At 40.1% G+C, this 25,798-nt stretch overlaps 1 protein-coding gene across 1 annotated transcript; it reads right to left on the bottom strand.

Annotated features, from left to right (window-relative positions):
• Window positions 1–1,345: 1,345 nt before the first annotated feature.
• Window positions 1,346–23,810, bottom strand: rhoq (ras homolog family member Q). Its single transcript, XM_063491343.1, has 5 exons — window positions 23,269–23,810; window positions 22,901–22,959; window positions 10,492–10,656; window positions 7,082–7,177; window positions 1,346–4,412 (listed from the first exon to the last, which is right to left on the bottom strand). The coding sequence occupies exons 1-5, from the start codon at window positions 23,408–23,410 to the stop codon at window positions 4,251–4,253; spliced, it is 624 nt and encodes a 207-aa protein (XP_063347413.1). The 5' UTR covers window positions 23,411–23,810; the 3' UTR covers window positions 1,346–4,250.
• Between the last annotated feature and the right edge of the window lie 1,988 nt (window positions 23,811–25,798).

Raw genomic sequence — 25,798 nt, 5'->3', positions numbered from 1 at the left:
TCAACATGTGATCTTTGTAGTTCATTTATTGTAACATTTTCTAAAATACACTAGCATAAAGTTACTTTAAACTAAAATTAAAAAGAGCTCTTGTTATGTTGATAGAGTATAATATTTTAATATTACTTTGCTTATTTAAGTACTGCACACTCAGTAATATAACTGTCCCCTGTTTAAATATAACAATACTTTTTTTATATTATTAAATGAACTCATCTTTGCAGTGTACAAGGATGCTGTAATTCTGCCATTAAAGGAAACCCTGTGGCTTTTTGGTCAACATGCATGAACGTGATACCAAGCATTAATAAAGAGTCTTAACTACTGAGATGAAATGCTCCTCAATATTACGGGTCACATGAAAGGTGATTTATCCACTTCAGAGCTATAATATGGAGATCTACACAGTTCTACTTAACAGTTTTCTAAAAAATAATTTCTTCAGTTGAAATCATGCTTTGGAAATTTTGAACTGCGTTAATGTGTACTGTCGAATTTTAGCCATATGTGCACAATAATGAGAGACGTGCAAATAACTTAGACTATAAAAAAAAAGTGCTATGTTCAATTTCAGAGTGTTAAAAAAACATTTTAGCCATATGTGCCTGAACTTTGTTTTTTCAGTATAAAATAGTTTATATCACAGTGGAGGAACTCGTACAAAAATGAATGGAAATGTGTTGTTTGAAGTTTGCATGAATAAACTGTTGAACATTGATTTTTTAGCAGCATCATAAATGTTTATGAGTTAAATATGTTCCACTATGAGGTATTGTCATATACTGATACATCCAGTGGTACTGTAAATTTCCACACTAAATAAACAGAGTAAAATTTTAAACTGTGTATGTAAAGTGAAGTTAATTGTTCCACAGAGAGGAACATATAGACTGCACCCAGTGAGTGGCGCTCCTGCCCAAGAGATAAATCAATTCATCTTATGATCTCAAAAATAGATTTAAACACAAAAAGATTCATTTCCTTTTTTAAAAGTATTAAAAATAAAAGATGCAAACTTTTTTGTATATTAGTCACGCTTACACGTTTCAGATCAGCAAACTCATTTTAATATAATATAAAGAGCATAAATACCAATTGCAGTTTTAAAATCATAATTTAATTAAGAGAAACTGAACTAAACTTTCCAAACAAAATATGTGATTAATCGGAGATAACTCCTGATTTAACAAGAGTTAAAACTTTAACAAGAGTAAAACTTGTACTCAGGTTACCTTTCTCTAATATTAAAGTCTGTTTGATGATCTCATAGATGTAAGTGTGACAGTTATGCAAAAATATAAGAAATCAGGAAGTGGGCAAATACGTTTTCACAGCACTGTAAATCTTTAATGCATTAATGCTGTGTGTGTTTTTTAATATCTATTTCTCCTGACCTTCTTATCTAACCTGTTATGAACATAAGCATAGCAAAGGTTTATTTCACAAATGCATACCACATCACATCTGGCCCATTCCAAGTTAAACCCCCAAGCTGACTTTTTAAGACAGTAAACACATTTATTTAGAAGAAAGGAGCATCAACGAGAGAATGCATCGGTGGCTGTGGCACTTATAGGTCCTGGATCCTGAGGGTGGACCTTCACACAACATAAGCAAGCAAAACTGTCCAGTAGATAGAAGGCTTGTTCACCCTGCAGTCGTCTCTGCTGCTCAAAAAGACAGTTACAACAACGCAGGCTGGGACAGAGAGGAGGAGCACCTTTTACATTAAAGCTTTAATCAAACATTGTATCTGACTCTGAACAGAAAGTTAACAGCAAGTTGGCACCTTTGATTAAAATCTTTTTTTTTCTTTTTAAAGATTTTAAAAAGCTAATAACAAATGCATAAAAACAAGAAGCACTGGCATTTTTATGTCTGTCTTGCAAGAAAAGATAAGTCCCGACCTCCAGTTGTTACATACCTATAAACATATTGGCTGGAGACCTTTGTTGCATACACTTTGTTTTGTGGAGGGGAATGGGTGGAGTAATTGCTCTAGATCCTAAAGTTTAATTATTATCTCCATTTCTATTTAAAATGTAATGCATTTCACAGGTTAAAGATTCTTTACGAGATCGCTTAAATGACAGGGATAGTCCATGGGTGCTGGTCAAAAATTCCTTAAATCTCTTCTGGCTTTCATTTCAGGACCTTATTGCCTAAAACACGATTTTTTTGATTCAGACTTTTTGAAAGACTGTCTCCTGCACATGGGTTGTTCCAGCTATTCATGTATCTAGCTAAGTCGCTAATGGCTAGTTTCAAACTGGTGATTTGCCGAACTGAGTTGCACCATTTAACATGAAAAAAAATAATCTAAGCTTGAAAAGGCTTTAGTCATTTGGTGTAAAATGGTTGTGATACGATCTGAAGAATATCACATAACTTTATCAAAAATGCCCAAAACAACAGTTTCAGAAGGCTAAGTAATTGCTACATTAAAACAAGCACCAATCGGTGATTATGTTGATCTAATTTACAATATGTTTGACATTTAATGCTATTGGCATAACATTTTGTAACTTGGAAATTATTTGAAAGTGTAACAGATAATTTTCCTCAGCTTATAAATAGCTTAATAAACATTATTTTGAAATATGGTCAAATATGTCAGCTAGCGAAGCTAACATTAGCCTTCTCAGCTAACTGACATATCTTACATTATTTTGCAGCTACTAGGCCATTAGGTGTAAATATTTAGTGACAACAAATGTGCTTGTATGTAACTACTTTTTGTGGTGCAACTTAATATAGTAATGAACACATCTCCAAAATGTAACGACCTAACTTATAAGTAGGATTAGCAACAGCTTACTAACTAACAGCTGTTGCAGCTAGTTCTTCAACCCTTCATACCACTTCAGAAGTTTGGATCAGTTGTGCACTTCCTAAAGAATTGAAATTCGGGACATTCAAGGAAACATCCCAACCACTTTTTGTCGACTTGATAAACTCTGAAGATGGTGTGCTACACTCATACTTGTGCCCGATAGAGCAATGTGCATCTTCTGTGGTTCAGTCGGTCTATTCTGGGATGGGGTCAGTTTCTGAAAGCAGAGAAATGTGCTTGGCTTTGCTAGGAAACAAAGTGTCACCATCTGTGCTTCATGTTGTGCAATAGATGTACAGCATTGGGTCATCTCAGCTATCGGACTTCAATAAAAGCGTGTGCATTGGAGTCTTTGGACGTTGATATGAATCAGAGTTTCATTTCTGAAATGAGATCCCTCGTCTCCTTTTCTCTTTGTAGAACTTTCTTAAATGTCGATTAAAGAATTATTGCAGAATAACAAAAAATAAAGGAAATACATTTATAAGCTCATAAAGTGTTATTTGCACAGATTGACTTTTCATAAACTCTGGATTATATAGATTTCAAAAATGGATAATAAACCTCTTCAGTCTCTGATTAAGACATCAGACTCCCAACTTAGCTTTCCGAATGTTTTGGCATGCCACACTATAGAACATTTTTTCCCATTTTCCATAAGGCAAAAAACAAGACTTTCAATCTTTAAGATCACTCAGTCCTAGATCCAAAATCTGACATCCGAACTGCGTTTATCTGTTGTTGAATGGTGTTATTCCCACGCAATCTTGTGTGGTTTTTCATTAGCAGGTTCTCAAACGACAAATAATTGGAGAGACTTTTTTGGGGGCCAAAGATCTTTTTAGAAGAAGTTTTAAACAAAAAGAACTGGGCCCTTATGTCCAGAAAAGAATCCTGGACACCGTCACAGTGTCACTAAAGCCAGCCTCTCTTTCTTTCATTAGCTCATTATTTCTGGTCTTTTCTCTTGCACATCTGATCTTGTATTTAGAAATATACTAATCAATAATCTATCTCCCATAAACAGAAATGACACGAGCTCTTTAAAATGTAGCATTCATCATTCAATGTCATTTTGTGTTTTGTTTTTTTTCTCCATATGACAGCATACAACAACACTATACAGAAAAATGATTAAAAATGGTTATAAAAGAATGTACTTCTGAGGCAAAAGTCTTTTAAAAGACGAGACTGACTTGGGCTTTGTGCTCCTTTGGTAGTAAACTGCAACCCTAACCCCAGTGCTGGACAGCAAGAAAGAGTTATGGCCATCAAAGAGCTCCAAAGTAGCTCTCGTTTTGTCCTTTCAGTCCTCTCTTTTGTCTCAGCTGCTGTCTGTGCATTTTTCTGCCCGTCTTTTGTTCTCAGTTCAGGTTTGGTTTGTGGTTGATTGCTGAATGATCTCTGAGTATATGTATCACGTAATCAGACAGCAGTTAATGCAGCGAGGCCCCAGTCTCCTTTTCAGAGACCCCTTCTTTCTCTTGGGGGTCAGGATGGCGATGATGGCCTCGTCAAACACCGTCTTCAGGCCCTTTTGGGTCAATGCTGAACATTCCACATAGCAACATGCACCAATCTAAAGAGAACAGAGGGATCGTCAGTCACAGCAACGCGACGTTCAAACGGTACTGACATTAAAATAGTTTGGAAAATGTGTCTATTCGCTTTCTTGTAGATTGGTAGATATGCCAAACTGTAGCACTATCACAGAGTTAAATACCCAAAGGAAAAAAGACATCACTTGCACAAAACATCAGGAAAAAGTTGATGAATCTGAACTTCACCAATTTAGTCTGCCAATGTCAACTTTTCACTCTTATGGGCTTCATCCAAGATAAAATGGAGGTCGGTCATTTACATACAGCTATTTGGCAAGTGATTGGCTTAAAGATCAGAAGAAAATTAAATTCCTGATCTCAAATACATCTATGTGATAATTAAAAACACATTTTAAACCATTCACCTGGCAGACTGTAGCATATAACTTACCCAATCTACAGTTTCTCTCGTGCTTCTTGGTAAAGTTGACATGTTTGTAATTTAGCAGCTTTTTTCTATTGTTTATATGCAAGTGCCACCTTTTTACCTTTGGATATTAAGCAGTCCTAAAGTATGAACTGTAAAATGGATGCAACTGGAAAACAGAGAAGCACAGTTTTCACCATTTTTTTTTTAAAGATTTATATTTTCTTTAGAGCTATAAAAGTGTCTAAGAGTATCTGTTTACCAGTCTGGGTTTTTGGATCACCTCTGCCACAATGCTACGACACCCATCCATTAAAAAGGAAATGTAATAAGAGTGGAAGAGGCTCAGCAGCAGCTCTGCTAGCTAGAAACGCTGAATGCTATAATTGTATCAGGCTAGCAGTGTAATCATATATTATTTGCTTTGGCTATGGTTGATATTAGTGGGTAACTTTAGAAGCTAATGGCAAGTGAGCAGGGCCAGTACAGGAATGTTTATGGAGCCTGCTCAAGTATAGAAAACAGCCCGATGAATGTTCACATAACTGAATAAATAGGTTAGCCCTTTAAAGCCAGAAATATTTATTATTTCATGTCCAATATGAAAAAAAGCCCTTCAAACACCTGATTTGTGTAAAAAATTGCTTTTTCAGTACGATAGCCAACATATACTTGATGCCTTTAGCTTTCATTAAAAGCATTTTTAATAAGAAATATACAACATCTTAAAGATTAAAAAAAAAAAAAAAAACTATAACTGATATAAGTATATAAGTGATATTCCAACACTTTCAGACCCTTCCTATCTAAACAAAAAGGCTAGACCAAAAAAGGCTAGGCCAAAAAGCTCTTTAGCGCCTAGCTAAAAAGCTTTTTAGCGGTTAGCAATCATTGGGGATCCAAATTAAAGATTTATAAACACTTTTATTTCTTTTGTCGAGTCATTCCTTTGTGCTGTCCAAAAGAAGCACAGTAACCTCAAACATTTTCACTATCATGATTTTTCATCTTTTCTTCTAAAATGTTGACTTTGATCTTTACCAAAAATGTCTGTTTTTATTGTGGCCAAACAAATTTATCTTTGATCTGACCGTCCAGAGCACGGTTATTTTAGAAGGCCTGAACTCTGCAACGGCCAACGGTAGCTTTGCTTTAAAGCTCTTTTTGAACAGCAAATACCATTAGTGGCACTGCTCCCAGGTGGAAATCTGTAGTCTGCAGTGTAGAACTGTGAAGGCACACGACGTGTTAACAAAGGAGCTGCAAGAGTTCCCTTTATATCTTCTGATGGAATTTTTATATCATCAGACTGGTTTTTATATCAAAATATCTGTTACTGACTTGAATGTAACAGGGCAGCCAGTCATGAAATCCACACTACTTTTCCTTACAATGGGATGATTTTTTTCCTTCTTTTTTTTCTGAACTGTTTGGAAATCCTTTAAATAATTTACTAGACTTACAGACTTTGCTTCTGAAGGCCACAAAATGTTCTTTAGGTGTTGGCATGATGGGATCCCAAACAGCAAAGCAAGCAATAGACCTTTATTTATACAGGAAAAGCTGCAATCTATCACTCCCTGAAAGTGTTTTGCATCAATTGTTGGACTATGATGTATTTTTACTATGTACTTTTTCAATTAGGATCACATTTGCTTCTTCAAATATGGGAAATAGTTATTTTTCACATGACTGGATAAACTATTTCTTAAAAATATTTGAAATTTACCCTTTTTTAAAAAAAAAAATTCTAATCTTGAGTTGGATTATGGAAGACGGGTTATCTACAACAGCAACCATAGGAAACAATACCCAAGGTAAAATGCTGCTCACTTTGAGGAAAAGGGGTCTAATTTGACCCGACATGATCCTCCAAGTTTCCTTGAGGCCTCAGAAAACTTCATGACTCCATGAGACAAGAATCGCATCAAAATCCTACGTTGCCAAAACGGCTTGGATATAGACTTTAAAATGAATCTAGGCAGTAATATTTTGAAAGACTGAGCCTTATTCATGCTTTCTGCCTGACAGGCGTGATTAATCACAGATCGCCTTATCTATGGTGCAGAGTCTCGAACTCTGCTGGACATCTGTGTTGGTCTGGAATGTATTCCTGGATTCATTGTAAGTCAAAGAATGCGCAAAGGTCTTGATTCCAAGAATTTCTAAAGAGACATTCCAAGGTCAAATCAACACACAGGAATCTAACTGGACTGGACAGCTCAATTCTGCAACAGCGAAAGTGAAAATAGAAGCTTCCCTTTAGTTCGGCATACAAACCTCCTTTGCCAGTTTCTGTCCTTGCTCGGTGGCAATGGGCTTCTCCTTCATGTCATTTAGTTTGGCAATGGTTTTGGGGTCATCACGGAGATCAATCTGAAAAAGATAAGGTACGCTTCTTTTACCTGAGTCAACATTACTATTGCTGTTATGATATAGATTTTATTAATAGCTCATATTTGTGTAACACAGACGGATTTCATCATTGCTTCTATACATAGGAATGAGCTGTAACTGACAGCTTGAGCTCTCATTTTGTAACACAGCCATGTTGGCCCACACTTCCTGCTCTTGTGCAAAGCAATTTCACAGGCAACCACAAGTTTCTTCACTCTCCTTTTATTCACTGGAACGCTCTCCACCTACAGCCCGTCCATATCTCAGTAATAACCTGTTACAATAAACGAATCCAACTGCTAAAGCTAACAGGGAGCAGCCTTCATTAACCCATTTCTTGATTGGGGAGATTTGCGGCACCGTGCACATATCAGCATCCAGCCAGTGGAGCGGCGAGTGAGTTATAACAGGAACTGATAACAGCGCAGTAAACATCAGCTGACACAAGATAAATCAGACACCCACTCTAGCCTCCTCATCACTGCTGGGGCTCGGCTGCACTGGCATTTGGTTGCCAGGGAACCCCCAAAAAATCCACAACTGTCCTCAGTTTTAAGCAAACGTGATATTGGCCGTGACTTTTAAGGTTTAAGAAATAAGCTAATGCTCTGGATTATTGTTGTCTCATAAGAATCAGTAAACTGTTAATTGCTTCTTTAACAGATTTAAACCTCACATTTAACACGGGGACATAAAACGCCTAAAGCGATATGCGACAAATCAGCCTGAGATTGTTGGTCAGGTTTGTACTGGCCGTTCCATATTTTTGCTATTATTTAATAAATTATTTCTTCAGTTCTCTGGCTCAGCTTCACAGCTCCCCGACTACATGAGTGGCTGGGCTTAAAGCTGCACTAATTAGTACTTTTTTAATGACAGTGGCTGAAAAACATAATCGTGGAATTTGAAAATGGTCTCTTCCAGACTCGGATCTACATCTGCCCTCAGCATTACTGATCACTTTAGCATCTTTCAGCTCGGTGTTTTGGTTTTACAGACTAAAGCTTTAATGTTTCAGTCAACGACTTTATCAACTTCATTACTTCCAACTTACAATACACTGCAAAAAGTACGGTTCCCAAGTTAAACTTTTCTCAACTTTGAAGTAAACGATTGAAGCGACTACCAATCAGAGTGAAGGATACAGCTAATCAACATATGACAGGATGGTAAGTAAATTAGAGGGTTAATACATACATTTTACATCAACTTTATGCACTGATAATGTATTTCATGAGTTAATCACCAAACTAATACACTGCATGACTCATGATGTAATCACAACACCAGTGCAAAGCAGACAAATGAAAGTCTGGATGGTGTTTATACTGAAATATACTAATTCCTAAGTTGAAGAAAAAAGTGTAAGAAAAAGAAAACACATCGTTCTTTATCACTTTTCAACTTTCTTGGGAAATGGTAGGTTACACCACTTTTTTTTATCCCCCATATAACTAAATAACTGCATGAATCAGAGAAACACAAATAAATCTAGAGTCAGCTGTGGACTCTTACAGTATTAGCCAGACAGCTAATATCTAATTCCTCCATGCTACCACCTACTGTCTATTTCAGCACCTGTACTTTTAGATATGTGCCTACTCTTAGTTGTGTCTTAGTCCTCTTTAATGGGCAGCTGCGATGGGATGTTTTGTCATGTTCCCACCGTTCTCAAAGATACCTTGCCTAAGTAATATTAGGGCTGCAATTAATGATCACATTTAACATGGATGAAGGTGCTTCATGTTTTCCCAGTTGATCAGTTATCATCATTTGTCTTTTTTATGTGTAATCTAATACAATATTTTGTTTATAGTCATTTATAAAGAAATAATGATAAATGGGTTTGATATTATTGTGTTTGGTGTGAAAAAAATAGCTTAGCAGAGGAGAATGGATGAATGGATTATGCTAGGTGCTGATTTATTTTATGAAAATCTAGCTGTTAAAAAAAATAATTGCTTCAACTTTTAATACCACTGCAAAGTTCTGCTGTCTTCTGAATGTGAAATTTTCATTTATTTCTCATATGTCAGCTCCTCAGCTGAGCTCTTATTACAACAGCCGAGATGTCAATCAGATGCTTTTGGAAAAGAGACACGAGGGTTATGTGAAGTGCAGCAGCTCAGTGTGTGAATGTAAACACAGACAAAGGAGGCGGATTATGAGACAGAAGCACAGCAGAAGGATTACTTGACAGCTACAGACGGAGGAATGGAGAGATTGCTTTGTCACTGTAGCTAACTGCAAGGATGCAACTAGCATGCTAACAAAGCTTTCTGGTAAAATTTACAAAACTGTGTCCCAGTTTTTTCATTTTTTGTTGTGTGTTTGTTTTTTTCTCTTTTTTTATATTCCATATTTTTATTTATATATATATATATATAATTTTATTTTATTTTTTCATGTTACAGTAACCAGCATGTTTGTTAATGTACAGCAGCACTTGCTATTAGCATTTGTGCTAACGCTAAAATTATGTAATCTCGCTTGTGCTAATCATCTTTATGTTAGCGACTGAGAATCATTCCTTTATGTAAGATAACGTTAGACTTGACTTACACTTGCTCACATAACTTTATAAAAACAAAACCTAAAAAAATAAATACATCCAAGAATATAAATTTACTTATAATAAGTAAAATTTTTATTTAAATGATATTTATTAGTGAATTAATGACGACAGGCATTTTTTCACTGTTCTTATGCCCCTTTCCCTGATTGTAAGTGCATCTTCTCACACACACAAACAAACAAACACACTCACACACATACATTGTGGGTAGAGTGGAACTGACAGGATACAAGTGAAGTGAAATAATCAGGCCGTTGACAGTACATAGTGTTACCATAAGAGCAGTAAAATAAGTCTTCCGCCAAGCTTAATAAGAATGAGAGCGAGAAGCCGGCAGCGACACCATTGTCACCAATAAAGCAAAAAACTATAACGAAGACGTGAAGGAAAGCTTAGATGCACCACCTCCATGTATGTATATAAAGTGGACTTCCACGTTGTCACTGTTGTACTTGACCTAGCTTTCTGAGTCAGGATCAGACGAATACTGGATAAAAATGATCAAAGTTTGTTCAAATATGTCCAAGTAATAGAGTTTATTTTTCATTATTTTTCATCTCTATCCCATCAGGTATGAGCTCAACAGTGTATTCTTCTCTGGTAACCTCATTTCATTCCAGCGTGTCAGAAATGACAAACGCAGGTACCTCCACTACATATGTGCAAAGCAGCTGAGAAGCTGAATGGGAAGCCTCTGTTATGTGTTTCCAGAACCAACCTGCGTGCCGATGAGCAAGTAAGGGACACTGGGAGCGTACTCCTGCAACTCGGGCACCCATTCTTCACGCACATTCTGGAAGCTGGCGGGGTTGACCACAGAGAAGCAGATGAGGAAGACATCGGTCATCGGGTAGGACAACGGCCTCAGGCGGTCATAGTCCTCCTGGGAGAAGACAGAACAGTACCAGTTAACATTCAGAAGATATGATTCACTCCTGTTCCTCACATCTGAGAAACTGTTACTCATCGATTATTAAAGCATTATGAGATGAGCTCAGAATGATGACCAGAGAGCTACATCGTGCCAAGGTGGATCCTGAGCTGTTTTATGTGCACTAGGGTCCGAGTTAAAACAAGAAAAGAATGCCAAGAAGATGACGTTAATGTGAGAGTTCCCTTTCTGACAGACAATGAGTTATTATATCACATTTGCAGTCCTTTAATGCGAGCTGAGCACAAGGCATCACCACAAGATGCTGAGAACCAGACACACTGCCATCTCCGATATATGTGTGGTGTAAATGGCCAATTCACAAACGCAACACTGCCCTTTGTGAGCCAGATCAGGCGCTCCCTTGTCCTCGCCAAAGATGAACTCTTTTCGACTGTCTGAGTTGCGCTCATATAAATATTCATGACCTATCTCACGTCTACTGACGGCACGTTTTCCTGCCGCTGGTTAGAGACATGGGGAATGGATCTCCCGTAAGGAGATATGACTCAACCAGACCAACTTGACTGAGTGAATCAGTCTCAGTTCTGTCACTTTTATTGTCTGCGACACTGAATTCAAGAAGATTGAATACAACGTCCGACCGAGATGCTGCAAAAGGACAACCAAACACTGGAATTAAACTCTTTCATCTTGATGCCTTCAGCGAGTTCAATTCTTTGCCAAAGCAGACAGCACAGTGTGCTATCACCGAATCGCCTATAACTCAATTACAAACCGCTGGGAACGGCTTTGCAAATGAGCAGAATGACAGAAAACTCCTCAAACAGCAGTACATCAGCCAGGCAGAGGCGTCCTCCTTTTTTGTCACCCGGGTAATGGATTTAAGATATACAGACTTTATATTGAATTGGAGCAGATGATAAAATAAGCATACAAATCTTCAAGCCCTGTGCTCATTTTGTACATTAGTCAACAATGCCTCACTGGAGTAGGTCAAGTGGATATAATTCAACACTTTACGAGTATTTCATCCTCTTACTTCCAAATGAGTGCAATATTTCACAGATGGGGCTCATGCAGGAATTTCAAACAACTCTTAGAGGCTTTTTTTCTTAAGCTATGTTCACACAGGTACCGCAACCCTGAACTTTTCTCTGCAATACCAGATAAAAATACATGTAAAGCTAATCGGATTGGAGATTGCTGCTCACCTGTGACTTCCCAAGCACAAAGCGTGTGGGATTCTTGGATTGCATCAATGTGCGATTAACAGCTATCAACCACTAGCATCATGCACGCTGCCTCACGCAGGTTCTATTCAGGCTTCTCCATTAACCAAAACACATAGAACATTTCCAGTAGTGACAAAACATTAAAGCAGAGCGCGTCTTGCCATGTGCCACATCTGAAAAAAGACATCTATAAATGTGGTAAACACCCCGACCTGATTTTCAAGATGTCCTTATTTCATGCGTAAAAAATTGCCTCAGAGTGCTCTGGGGACTTGAGTTTTGTTACAGTGGCTGGTTGAGTGTTTCGACAGCACAATAAGTTAAGTACATTTCCTGTGTCATCTTACCTGACACTATCTGAACCTCCGGACCCGATAAAACCATTTCGAGCGCAACCTATCCGGTGCTTGTAGCAAACCTGAGAGCCAAATTAATAAGAATAATCTTTAAACCTTGTGCACAACACATGTTATACAGTTTAGGCAAAGGTGAAACACGAGCATGACTAAAATGATCTGATGGAAAGTTTCTCAACTGTCAGATTTTGCAATTATTTGCACACTGTCAGCTATAGCATGTTACACATGAAGTCCAGGTGTATAATTATAATATTTCCAGTGGTTGACAAAATTAAATTTAAATCCTATTATCAGGATTATCTAAGAATAAACTATCTCTAACTGACATTTTATTTCACAAGTAAGAGGCATGTGGATTTGAAGGAAGAAAACCATTATACCGAGCAACTAATGAGAAAATGCCGGTGAGCTGTATTATCAGTGTTTCATAAGCTTTACCTAAAATAAGAAATGACATCGGGATATTCCCGTGTCTGCTGCCTCAATTTTGACCGGATTTAAAAAAAATACTCTGAGAACATCAACCTCAAAGTGCATTACTAACCTGCACTACAGACATTTAGTGCATATCAAGGTGCAGAACTCATTCTGGGCACTGCTACAACACTGAGATGTTGCAATATTGAATTTTTTTACCTTCATGTTCAGCGTCATTATGATTAAGTATCATGACTTGTCAGGTATTTCATTCTTTGGGTTAGCCAACATTTAATAAACCTGTCAGGTCATGCCTATCCATTAATAATGACTCATTTGATACAAAAATAGTAATACAAAATGAAAAAAATCTGATTGATGTTTGGTGTGAGCAGCTTTGGTCTTTAAAACAGTACCAATGTTCCCTGCACACCAACTCATAGCTTTTTTAGGGCCCTTAGCAGGTAGGTTGAACTGTTTTAGATCTTCTTTAAGTATTTTTTGGTTCTTTATGTAATCCAAGATTTTTAATATTAAGCCTGTTTCCACTTGGTTTTTCTGGACCTAGAAGCGACTTATTTGAATTAACAGGAGCAGTGTTAGGTTATCAGGTAACAATTCAGATATTGTTAAGAATGGCACATCCATAGACTGTTTTGGTGTAAGGGTGCTGTGACGAGTATTTAGTACATCCTGGATGAGCTGATAGTTACATTAACTTGCTCTTACAGCCTTGGAGGTCACATCTGATTTTGAAAGGGTTATTTCTTTAAAAGTAATGGAAAGAGAAATTTGCCAAATGTTTTAAAATACATGACTCAATATAATGTTTTACATACAAAACATAGAATGTTCACAAGTGTCTCCCTCCAGACTCGTCTCATACTTTGGCGAGCATGTCTGGAGTCACCGCTACCAACTTTCAACCATGTCAAACTCACGAATCCGCTCTTTCTAACAGTACGTGTTTCGATTATTAGCCGTAAAGGGTTGCAGAATTAAAGCACTTTGAATTACTCTTTTAAATACACCCTGTATAATAATATGAGTTAAACAATTTAAAAATCACACATCAAAAGCCACGTATTTAACGGGCGAGGCAACTGTTTGAACTGCAACTGCATTAACGGTGAGGACTCCGTTGATCAGGCGCTTGATTATCAATACGATTGCTTCAAAGTAATACAAGAGAGAAGCAAATTCTACCCGCCCAGCAAAGACACTGAAAAATGTTGAAGGTGACTTTGTCAGATAATATTGATTAAAAACTGAAAGATGAAAAGCATCTTATCAGGTTAGTGAAGAGACGTCTAGAAAAAGATGCCCTTTTGTTTAATTTTTAATGGCATAAACTGATTTTTGATACTCTGTCGGCTGTGGATGTTCTGCTCACAAACAAATGAAATGTCAATTAAAAAAAAAAGATAGGCATCTGCATTTCTGTAATAGCATCTAAATATAATCTAGATATCTGGTTGGAATTCACATTTTCACTTTTGGTGGTGGTGGTGGGGACATTGCCCACCTCCACCAGATCCTACACTATGTCCATTTAGATTATTTATTTTCTTTGGGACAGCAAAAAGAATATTTGCAGTCACATCATCCAGCAGCTCTCCTCTGGTCCCATATATCCACCTCGTGTGTCACATGTACTTATTCCTGTGTGTTTGTAACCTTTGCCTGCACAAATGAATCAGATTTCCCCACAAGCTGCAGACCCAGTGGAAGCCACTCAGCAGTTTACTGTAAACAGGCCCGAAGCTTGTTTGATACCCATCTCTGTACAGTTTCCTCAGCGCACGGCAAACACAGCAGCCATTCAGAGTCTTCACAGCGTATCGTCCAACACGTCTCCAGCGCTCAATCCCGGATTTAATGAACAGAACTGTTTACACCATCGCTGCTGTGAAGGTGCTCTGGATAAAAGTTTCCATTAAAAATATGTCCCACATTTTTATTAGTTCAGTCCAGCGGTTCATGAGCGCATTGCAGACACGCTGCACAACGATCTGTCCAAGTTAGCCGGGAGTGAACCGTAAATATTATGATCAGTGGGAAAGGAATGATGGAGGGGAAAAAAAGGGGGGAACAGGAGCAGCTTGTGCATGTGTACATTAAACTCTATCAGCGTCTGTCTATACATGCCCATACACTTCCATCAGGGCCAGACTCAGCGCCTTCAATGAGCCACTGTGAGCGCTCGGCTGTGTGACTGCGCTCTGTTGACTCAGTGACATATGAGTGCTATATCAGTGAGTCATTCCCTCCTCCTCTCCATCTCCACAACTCTCTCTCTCTTCTATCTTTCTCCCTTTCTACTTCCATCGCCTCCTCGGGGCTCTATAAACCGCCTATATCAACAGAGTCAGAGACGCTTGCTCTAACATGGCTGCCGGGTGGGAAAGCAAGCCCAGACAGAGACGCTTCTGATCACAAAGTTCCCACTCCGATCTGCCAAGCTGCACATTTCGAATAACTAGATTTCACCTCAAGAGTAAAAGAAAACAGCAAAATAAAAAAAGGGAGGGGGTGGTGCCTTTTTCTACTCCCACTAATGGCGATTAATGATAATTAATCATGGATTGAAGCTCTAATGCACTCTGTCCATTCATGTCTGTACAGTGAGAGCATCCTGCCATAGTTCATTCAAAAAGTTGGCTGTTCAGCATTTCTATTAATAGATGTTAATGACAGCAGCGAATAGACAACAAAGAAAGAAACAAAGATTTTATGAACACTAATATATAAAACTGACAGTCCAAATGTATATAAATCCTTTACCACAGGATGCAGTGTGTTTTGATAATAGAGCATTTTGGTAATGGCCTTAAGGGATAATCCACTAATCCAAAAGCTTACTCACTCAAATGAATGAACAAATTTGGAGAAGGAACCAAAGGGAATACCAATGACTTTCTCTATAAATATGAGTTTACTCATCTTAGCATTACTCAGCCAGTAAAAACAGTTTGTATGATTTCCTCGTACGTTAATATCTAGCTTTGTCAAGACCCCGATGATGTCACAGGAGGTTATCTCAGGTCCTACTTGCCAACTGTTAAGGCTTTAAAATGGAAAAGATTTTCCTCAACACAAGACCAAAATCAACAATAAATCGATCCTGCTCTGTATCGTTTGGCTTTGATTTTGAGCCTTTTTGTTCCTGCTGCAAAAAAAGGAAACAAATTCTCCAGAGGACTACATGCACGTGAATCCACAGCTGCGAATATTCACAAACAACCATTTCACAATCATTTTCTTAAACTACAGGGCCCAGTTTTTTAATTCAAGAGTAACAGCGTGTCCTCAATTTGCAGTAGGAACAAGCATGCTCATGGCAACGTGCCTGAGTCAAACGCTGGTCAGGTATTCTGGAGTTGGAAAAATTCGCATGGCGGGAAGGGAAAGCGTTACAACATAACAGTGGATTCCTACACTAAACACTGTGCCAGCGCCTGTATACGCAAAAATAACTGACTCCATCCATATTACCACTAATTGCAAAGTTGTTTTTCGTGTTATTTTGACTGGGACCCATAATTTGACTACCCAAATATGCTGTCACTGGTTAGGTGTCTGGTGTTCCATTTTGTAGTTTCAGATATTCACTATAAGCAGCTTTGTGGTGCAGTGGTTAACACTGTCAAACCACATCAGGAAGCCTCTGGTTTGCATGGGCCTTTCTGCATCATCTTCCTGTGTCTGCCTTGGGGTACTCCAGTTTCCTTCCACAGTCCAAAGACATGCATGTCAGATTAACTGTGTCTGTGTCCAGGTGTTAGCCTGGTGACTGGTGACCTGTCCTAGGTGAACCACACCACTTGCCCTATGACAACTAGGACTGGATCCTTAATCCCCACATCCCTGAACTGGATGAGCAGAAGAAAACAGACAGATGTTTTCATTCTAGACTTGAAAATCATCACCTACTCACTCACAGCAGGCCTCCAGAGAAGCTGGCGTATTGGGATCTCAACACTATGTATATGCTGGGAATCAGTCCTATGCATCTTTCATGTTGTTTTCACAGAGGGCACATGCATGTGTTGTAAATACACAAGCTGCTAAAAACCCGTCTTGGTATTGTAAGCTACAAGCCAGATGGGTGCCAGCTGTGCTGCACATCATGGCACATTTCACAAAGACAAGAAGAGAGTTAAATCATTTCAAAATGTAAATCCTGGTGCTGACTTCAAAGGCCAATCCAAATGGCAGAAAAATGCATTACCCTTTGCTAAGTCAGAAGCTGTAGTCTGGTATTTCAATCGAAGTCCAAGCACAAGTTTCAAAGCCACAGAGAATATCCAGTGTTTTTTTCATTTATCAACGCCCTTTCATGCACCGGTCTCAACAGCATAGCCAAGTGATATAATGAGCCAACTCCTGCTAATTTTTCCAAAAGGTCAACAAAGACTTTCTTTTTTTCAAGATTCAAGACCTCTGGGCGCTGGTACAGCTCATCGGGTAAAGCAAGCAACCCATAAACTGAAAGGCTGTTGCAGACCCTGAGGCCTGCTGGGACTTTACTGTATGCCTTCCCCCTGCTCTCTCCCAGCCTTCCTGTCTTCTCTCCACTGCACTATCCCAATAAAGGCAGAAAAAAAACCTAAAAAGGATTTGAGACCTTTATTGTCATTGGTTCAAAAATTCCAACTATGTCAACCTCATGGTGTGACATTTGAAACAAGACAGGACAGAGCTAAGAAGTCCTGAACGTGCAGTCGCGTTCATCATCGAGGAACACTTTCTGAGCCACAGTGCAAACAAAGTAAATATTAATAAAGCAAGTCTACTTTACCAGCAGCATTTAGAACTAAATGTAACGAATTCTAAAGTAAAGCAATGGAACAAACACCATTCAATCACGTGATGTGTGTTAATTTTGGATCTGGTTTTCCACTAGAGAGCACTTTTAAAAATCCTGTATCAGTCGAGGTCTAGTCTAGTATTTCAGTATTTAGCCTTGGATTTTTATAAAGTGTGATTAGCTTTTTTCACAGTTCTGATACTTTATTAAAAAGAGAATGCATTAGTTGCAAACTGACTGATTAATCACTCATAATCGTCAGGCAATGTGCAAATTAGTTGACTCCATTCAAGAGAATAGCACTAGAGTTGTTCTGAAGTGTAAAATCTCTTTCTGAGGCGTGCCCACAGTACTCCTGTTTCTCTGTGTTGGAGCAGCTGACTGGTGACCGGCTCACGGCTGAGTAAAACCACTTTCCCCCTCTTCCAAACCCCACCCGCGTCCCCACCTGTCATCCTTTCACCCCTATTGGGTCACTAGGCCACCTTGGGTTGCTGAGTCAAAAAAGACTCATCAGACTGTACCCAAAGCCTGGACAGGAAGTGTAAAAGTGATTATAGGAAGTGCAGCTGAGTGAAGAGTGCATCTGACATGCTGAGCAAATCAGCAACAATCCAACTACAAAGCGGAAGTTAATATCGTAGTAAGACACGGATCCCTCGGGGTCGCAGCTGCTGAGCTCCTGTCCTTAAAAGTCATTTCCATTGGCTCTAGTGCACTTAGCATCCACTTCCTGTTTCCTCCTGCTCCTCCTCGCCAGTGGTGCTAGATTTTCTTGAGTGCAGCAGCAGCAGCAGGAGAATGAATGAATGAATGAATGAATAAGTAAAGACTTTCCCCTCTGCTCCCCCGCCACATTGCAGCGAATTAGACTTCACAGACCTTCCATATGGAATAATTCAATAGGCAGTGCTTGGAGTAGAGACGCAGACAATAGCTGGCAGGGAAGCAATAGCAACAACAGATGCGGCGCAGCGGCACTGGGCTCAGAGCCGAGCTGTGATTATGTGGCACTGAGTGACATGTGACACCAACGTGACAGCACAGAGTCGCGACCACCGACCCCAATGCGTATGTAAGGTTGCTGATAGGCGTTGGGAATTAGCAAAGCATTATGGGAGCTTCAGCCAATGCCAGGAATAGAAATATTGCAGAGAGATCGAAGCCAAATGAACACGTGTAGCGCAGGACAGAGGTGGACGCAATGAAGGGCGAGTTTTACATCGACAGGAGAGAAATGGAAAAGAAAATGAAACCGAGGCGTCTGAATTTAACCAAAGCTATTTCACCCCCACCCCCCACACACACACTTGATTAGCCTCCCGCATCTGTCTCTCTCTCTTCCTCTTTCTGTCTCACACACACTATTTTCCTCCCCCTTTCCTCTCTTTGGGGGCATCGAGTCTTTGATCAGACGCCGAAGCTATAAACATTACCAGCTGGCCTTGTGCTCCACATAAAGAGGTCAGCCGAGTCGGGGGCGGAGGCACGGGAGAAACGTGAGGGGGCACATTTTCAAGAGCAGTAACTCTACTCTGGGAGGCCGGCGGCGCCCACAGCAGACATCTGGGAGAACTTCTCCATTTCAGAGACACTCTGAATCAGCTGAAAACAAACCCTCCTCTGACACACACACACACACACACACCCTATCAAACACGCCAGAATAGACAAAAGGTTGTGTTCCTCTTTTCACAAGTGAGTAGTAACACTTCTACCATCTGTTTTCTTGGGGGAAAATTATAGCGCAGCCACAGGTAGCTGTTTAAGACAGGGAAGAAAAATGGAGGCTGTCTGCAATCTTTTCCCACTCAGATTTGTGTGTGAATCAGGGTTTGTGAAGGAAACCAGCTAACTATGCCAAAGCTGACCTTTCTGAGCTTTGCATTTGTCTCTCTGCTGCATGGATCACATTGGAACAGGTCACGAGGAAAGTGTTAATAACTATTCAGCTTTTGACAAGAGTGTAGTTTTAGGTTGCTGTAAGTAGGAGGAGGTTGACTGACTGTTCGCTGTTCTGCAGTGCAGCTGAAGTTAGACAAGAAGGCCTTAACGCAAGAAAATCATAGTTGAGTGCATTCAGTTTTTCTCACCAAAACACACTGTGTGTTAGTCTTGGGTCTACAAAAGTGCTGAATCCATTTCCTTCCTCCTCATTTGCACAGCCAGTGTTTGAGTATTACGAGTTGCGCAATATACAGTAAGCATGCCTTCTTCTTCTACTGCTCAGCTGTTGAACTATTGCTAGGTTATTCTGAGCTGCCAACTGTTAATGAGCATGAAAGAGACATACCCTACACAGGAAGGTCTATGCAGTTGTCCACATGCTTTTCTGGTTCTTGTACATGCACAAAATAAACCAATCTGTTACACACTCATTAAACTCTTGCTTTAAAGCACTACTGGAGGTTTAAAAAAAAAACTACAGGGTGCCTTTAGTCCTTTGCTTTAGCCATAGAAATGCCTGAAAGTCGTGAAATGATACAAGAGAGGCTCATTCAGAGCTTTTGCCATTTGAAATTATTGGGATTTCTGAGCGCATTACACATAATATGTGGCCTGATTGTCATCTGACTCACAAACATGATCTGACTAAGTTAATAACACTGTCCAAGGTGCAGACTATAGAAAAAGAAAGTGATCTCATGAATTTAGCGATTTGGAGAACCTCGATCAGACATTTCCTGTTGCTGCTAATAAGACTTTCACAATGATGGGGGAATTTTAGAGCTAACAAACTGTTTCGAATTCATCAGTACTGCTTAGATGTCTTGACTGGACAGCTCTCCCTAGGTCATGCCATGGCATCCTAATTAGGTAATGTCATAAAACTGACTTTGTAATTCCTAAAAACATTACTTTCCTTATTTTTTTGTGTCATCTTGTATTTTCACCAAACCTCTCCAAAGATTCAGGACATTAACTGCTACCCTGACACTGTTCTTTAAAATTTTATGGCACAATTATGAAATCCTTATTCTCGAAATGACTGTGAGGCATCCAGACTCTGAGGTAGCAAAGAAAGCCTAAACCACGATGCTCCCACCACCATGCACATGTTACTGCACATCCAAAGTAACCTATTTCAAATGTTAGGCAATCTGCTATTTTGCTCCTGGTTGGTTGAGTCACTGTTATTGTTATTCAGGGTTTTTCATAAACCGGATTCGTGAACAATGATTAAAGAAAGACCTGGTACTTTTAGTTACATCCTGCTTTCAGGAATTGATTCTCGATTCTTGAGGGAAACACCACCAAAGCGAGTAACAGAATTTATAGTAGTCATGGTGTAGACTTTCATATTTTCATCAGTGTGGAGGTATTTCGAGGTATTTCACTGTAGTTACATCAAAAGATTTCATTTATATTTTGGGAAAAGTTGTTAGTTTGAAGAGAAACTGCGGTCATGTTAGTTGGAACAACTAAAAAAAAACCAAAAAAAAACCCAGAGATGACGATAACATAATTATTTACTAGGGCTACCCTTGGAATATTCCACAACCCACACTAATGGTCATCAAACCATACTGAACCATATATACTTAAGTGTCAGATCTCATTATTAAGGGTGCAGAGATCATCAAATGCTTATTAATGTAACAGTGTATCAGCAGATACGCTAAACCAAGGTATCTGTACTGAATCGGAGGTGGAAAAAGTTGGATCAGTGGACCACTAACGTCACTGAACAATAAAAATAGAAGAACATGTTACCAAAGGTGAGGCACTGGGCAAGTAAACTAGGCTTAAGTTAAGCTACTGTGTTTGTGTCCACCTGAGGAGATATTTTTGGGAATTTCAACCACCACAAATGTGCTCCTGTGAGTTCTTCCAAAAACCCAAGTGCACAGTACGCGGTGTGGATAATGCTGCGCGTCAAGCAAATGCCGAGCGGCCGACAAGTGGGCCGGAAAAGAGACGGAGCGGCGGAGTTCGTCAGGAACAGGAGAAGCAGCAGGAAAAGTGCAGACAGTGACAGTGTTGTTTTTAACACAGCTTGACGTCAGCTCTTTGTCTGTTTGTAACTTTGCTCTTTTCCATGGCTGACTGATGGACCGACAAAAGCACAAGAGTAGCCCACAGAGCAGCTGTACAACATATTTTTGACTGCCCCCATTTGACAAGAGATGCTCTCTGCAGGTAGATGGGCCGCCTAAATCTGTAAGGTAGAGCCCGCAAGTTACCATCAACGAAGCATAATCTCTCCAGAAAATGTAAATGGCAATCTGTTAGAACAAACAGTCAAAGTTCACTGTGAAACTACTTAAAAAATAAAGGTCCACTGCAAACTTCTAGGTAAAGCCAACAAATGACAAGTCGTTTAGCAGTTAAAAATGGTTGATTAGCTGTTGATTAGTCTTTTGGGAACGGTCTAATAGTTCCCAATGAATAACAAATATATTTTAGTTGCCAATGTGGCCTTTAGAAATTCTTTTTGGAGCCTTTTTCAGCTTCTTTCCTAACATAATGCTTCAACGACATCCTGCGAAAGTTAAACCCAACGCCTCCCATCACCTTTACTGGAACACCTGACTCCAAGTAGCTTCATTGGCACACAGGTTCATGTAGTCTCCAAATGTTTCTACAGATTGTGTTCGAATACAATTCTTTTTTAGTTCTTAGTTTTCATTTTCAGCTAATTTGCTGATAACTATCTCCTATAATCAATAATGAAAAACACTGATGAAGACTTTGCATACGTATCCAGTCATAGTGTGAAATACGACTAAGAAAACAAGCAAATATTAAAATCCCAAAGGCTGAAGCACCTAATTTTGAAATAAGTAATATGTAAAGAGTTGATGTGCTAACTGCTTCCTGTTTAGCTGCTGTCGCTTAGCTATTCACATCAAACCGAAACCGCCATAAAAACCAAATGATAACTTTTACACTAAAAACAAATAATTCAGGGTCTTTCCCATACGCACACCTCAGTGAGCTTCTGTGTGCTGTGTGTTTCAAGTAGCTTCCTCCATCTGTGTGTACACTGGCTCTTCTGCTGAGGGGAAACATTATTTTGTGTGTGTGTATTACAGTTGTAACTCTTGCCCACTGAATGGCACATTGTAAAGAGAAGGCCCAAGCATTAAGCAGCCCTATTAACAAACCTGTGACATCACTACTGGACATAGGAGCCCTGTTCTCCACATAATAGAACTATTGAAACCCCTTCACTACCATCACTGTCCATGCCACAGCACACTCTGGCAGTTAAAGCCATGTGCGAAACCCATCACCTGTTGCAGCTTAGTGTTTGGCCTGAATATGAAGCCTGTGGGCGTTTCGAAGGCACTGTTGGATAGTTATTGGTCCCAGGAGCACATGGGGAGACCGAGATAGAGCTGGGGCGTGTGTGCATGTGTGCGTGTCCTTGACGTGCTTGGCACAGAGCCAGAGGAAAAAATAAACTTTACCTGACCAGCTGTGTCATACAGTCCCAACAAGTACTGCTTTCCTCCGACGTTGACGCTCACTGTAAGGAAATGACAAAGAGCAGTTTAGAGGAGGAACCAAGGAGTGAGGGTGGGGAGTGCTGGTGGGTGGGGGGGTCCCAGCCCCTCTGTGCTATGAAGACGGCAAACAAGTGGTTTTGATTATAGCAACAGATGCAATGCAGTTGGAGGAAGAGTGGAGGGGTGGTGGTGGTGGTGGGGGGGTCTCTAAAATCTCTCTTCTGTTAGATTCGCATGTGGCCAATTATCAGTGAGCACAGAGCGGCAGCAGTTCAGCATGTCACGCTATTATGAGATAATAAAGGCGAACAGCAGAACTGTGTTCCTACCTGCATAATGATCAAAGACCGTGGGTACATACTCCTCTGGAAAGGCGTCATTGGCATAGCTCATCAGCAGACACGTTTTACCCACCGCACCGTCTCCGACCACGACGCATTTTAACATGATAGTACCGGTTCCGTTTGCCATGATCCCGACCTTCCCAACGACATCATCGGCCCCTGACGCCCTTGTTATCCCGACCTCCTCCTCCTCCTCCTTTTGCTGCTGCTGCTGCTGCTGGGCGGTGATCCCCGCACGGCGGGCATCACCAGCGTCGGAGGCGGACTGCGCGGCTCACCGAGTCGGGCTGGAACTGCATCGTTCTCCCCTCCTCCCCACTACCCATCAGGTTCTTCCAAATGTCAAAGAGTTCCTTTTTTTTAATTGTATTTTTTGTACGACTGTCAAAAAGAATAATCCCCTCGGCCCAAGCCGGTTTACAAATAAGCTGTCTCCTTAAACCCAATATCGGAAGCGTTTTCTGGGAGAAGCAGTCTGCCGGTACCGCATGTCCACCGTGCCAGTTCCACGGTGCAGCCCGCGCTCTTGCTCCCTGGCGCACTGTGCCGCTGGTGAATAAGGTGGGTGCGCTTAGCCTACTGAAGAGGCGGGGCTTGGGTTTAAAACCAAGGGGCTCCGGATAAAGTACAGTCCGCCTGCTGTGAATGCCTGGATCACAGAGTAATTACACCATTTACGCTTCATTAGAAGGATCCTGTGTGCAAACATTAGATTTCTGTTAGGGGGTGTCACAGGAAATAAAACAATATCCTGTTTTTGAGATAAACTTACCGTTAGTTTCCACACACACACCATCTGAATATTTCTCAGTCCAAGGCTGGTACAAAGTTTATTGGCTTATAAGCTTCACAGTAGGATGTCCATGGAAGAAAATTACATTAAACCTCCTTTAAAGTATCAATAAATCTTTAAATAAAGACAGTAGTGATATATGTCTGCCAGACATGCATGTGTCACTGAACACTTGTTAATAAAATGAAAGAATATACCCAGTCTGTCAGTTTGGAAATGGTGTAACCTAAGTCTAAGTCAACATTCAGCCTCTAAATTTAGGCGTCTCCCTCTCTCTCTGTTTGCTTTTCACATGACTTTGTGGCTGCGAGGATGAATAGACGATCCAGCCTTACTGTCCTGCTGTGTGTGTGTGTGTGTGTGTGTGTGTGTGTGTGTGTGTGTGTGTGTGTGTGTGTGTGTGTGTGTGTGTGTGGGATGGATGGAATATGCGATATGTGAGATGGGACCGGGGAGCTGCAGATGGAGACGCCACAGGAGGAGGCATGTGTTTATGAAAGAAATGAAGGAGGCACACAGATTTGACCTCTGCGATGCAGTTGGCCAGGTGTGGGCTGTCTCCTTGAATTAGTGCACCCCTAGCCATCTTAATAAGGAGCGACTCTTTTTGAAGTGAAAAGGAGTGAGCAGGCACATGTGCAGCCTATTTTCTTGTCTCTCCAAATCTTTGTCTCTGCTTTGTGGGCATTTAAAGAGTCAAGACCTGGAGAAAGATAAGGGGAATCCCAAAGTCAGCTAAAGACTTCTTAATCTTAAAAGTTTGAGGCAACAAGAGACAAGTTTGTTTTGAAGAGCTCGTCTCGCTTAGACCACACATTTGATAGCGCTTTTGCAGTCCATGTTCACACCTTATCTTTTGTTTTATTTCTGACTTTATAAATGTGAGATGAGGCAGTGCAGCAGCAGAACAGCAGTAAAATATAACCACATAAACCAGAACAAGATACCATCTTCAAGTGAAAACACAATCTACATTTATAATCAGCCAAGTCACAGTTTGGCAGGAAACGTCTCATATCTAGAAACTGATTGTGTGAAAGAAAAAAAAATAATAATAATAGAGTCAGCAAATAAGCACAAGTCACAGTAGCACAACAACACCAGTTTGCTAAACTTGCAGGCATTTAAAGGTGAGATGTCAGAAGTCAGACAGAAGTCAGAGGCTTTACTGTAAAGTTTTACAACATTAATAGTTTATATTCTTCAATCTATCTCCGTGTGTTGTTAAAACTAATCTTTATAACCGCCCACCCCTTCCCTCTATAAGTTGATCTCTTGGTTGATGGTCCCTAGGCGACTACGAGCCGTCCAATCAGCTGAAGGGGGCGGTGCCGAGGATTCTCCTGCTATCATCACATTTGACAGCTGCTGCAGCGGCTCACATGACCAAACAACAATTACCTCATACATGTAGTACTCCTGCTGAAGGTGTTACATTGGAGGCACCGCTCCCTGCGTTGGGCTGGGATGGTGGCGGGAGGGGGAGCATTCATGAAATCACTGTTATAATTTCACTTCCTGTGGATATCAGTGGGTTTTAAATGACAAGGTTAATTAGAGCCTCCAGTCAAGCCAAGCGCCCACCAGATGTAGTTGCTATATGGCGCCTTTCATACTGCAAAATTACAACACGTGCATAAAGTTGGATGTTGTCTATCATCATGGATCTTTAGCAGTTTTAAGCTGACTGATGTTCTACATGTTCATCAATGTGTTTGAGTG

The sequence above is a fragment of the Pelmatolapia mariae genome, linkage group LG13 (assembly GCF_036321145.2).
Source record: "Pelmatolapia mariae isolate MD_Pm_ZW linkage group LG13, Pm_UMD_F_2, whole genome shotgun sequence".
NCBI lineage: Eukaryota > Metazoa > Chordata > Actinopteri > Cichliformes > Cichlidae > Pelmatolapia > Pelmatolapia mariae.
Note: the sequence above shows the minus strand (reverse complement) of the source record. Positions and strands in the feature narration are given on the sequence as shown.

Bases quoted from the DNA above. Each gene is read 5' to 3' on its own strand.
- rhoq (XM_063491343.1), bottom strand. From the start codon at position 23,410: ATGGCAAACGGAACCGGTACTATCATGTTAAAATGCGTCGTGGTCGGA. The intron at 10,657-22,900 runs GTAAAGTTTATT...GTCTTCTCCCAG, and splicing joins TGTATGACACAGCTGGTCAG to GAGGACTATGACCGCCTGAG. The intron at 7,178-10,491 runs GTTGGTTCTGGA...TATCTTTTTCAG, and splicing joins ACTTGCTCATCGGCACGCAG to ATTGATCTCCGTGATGACCC.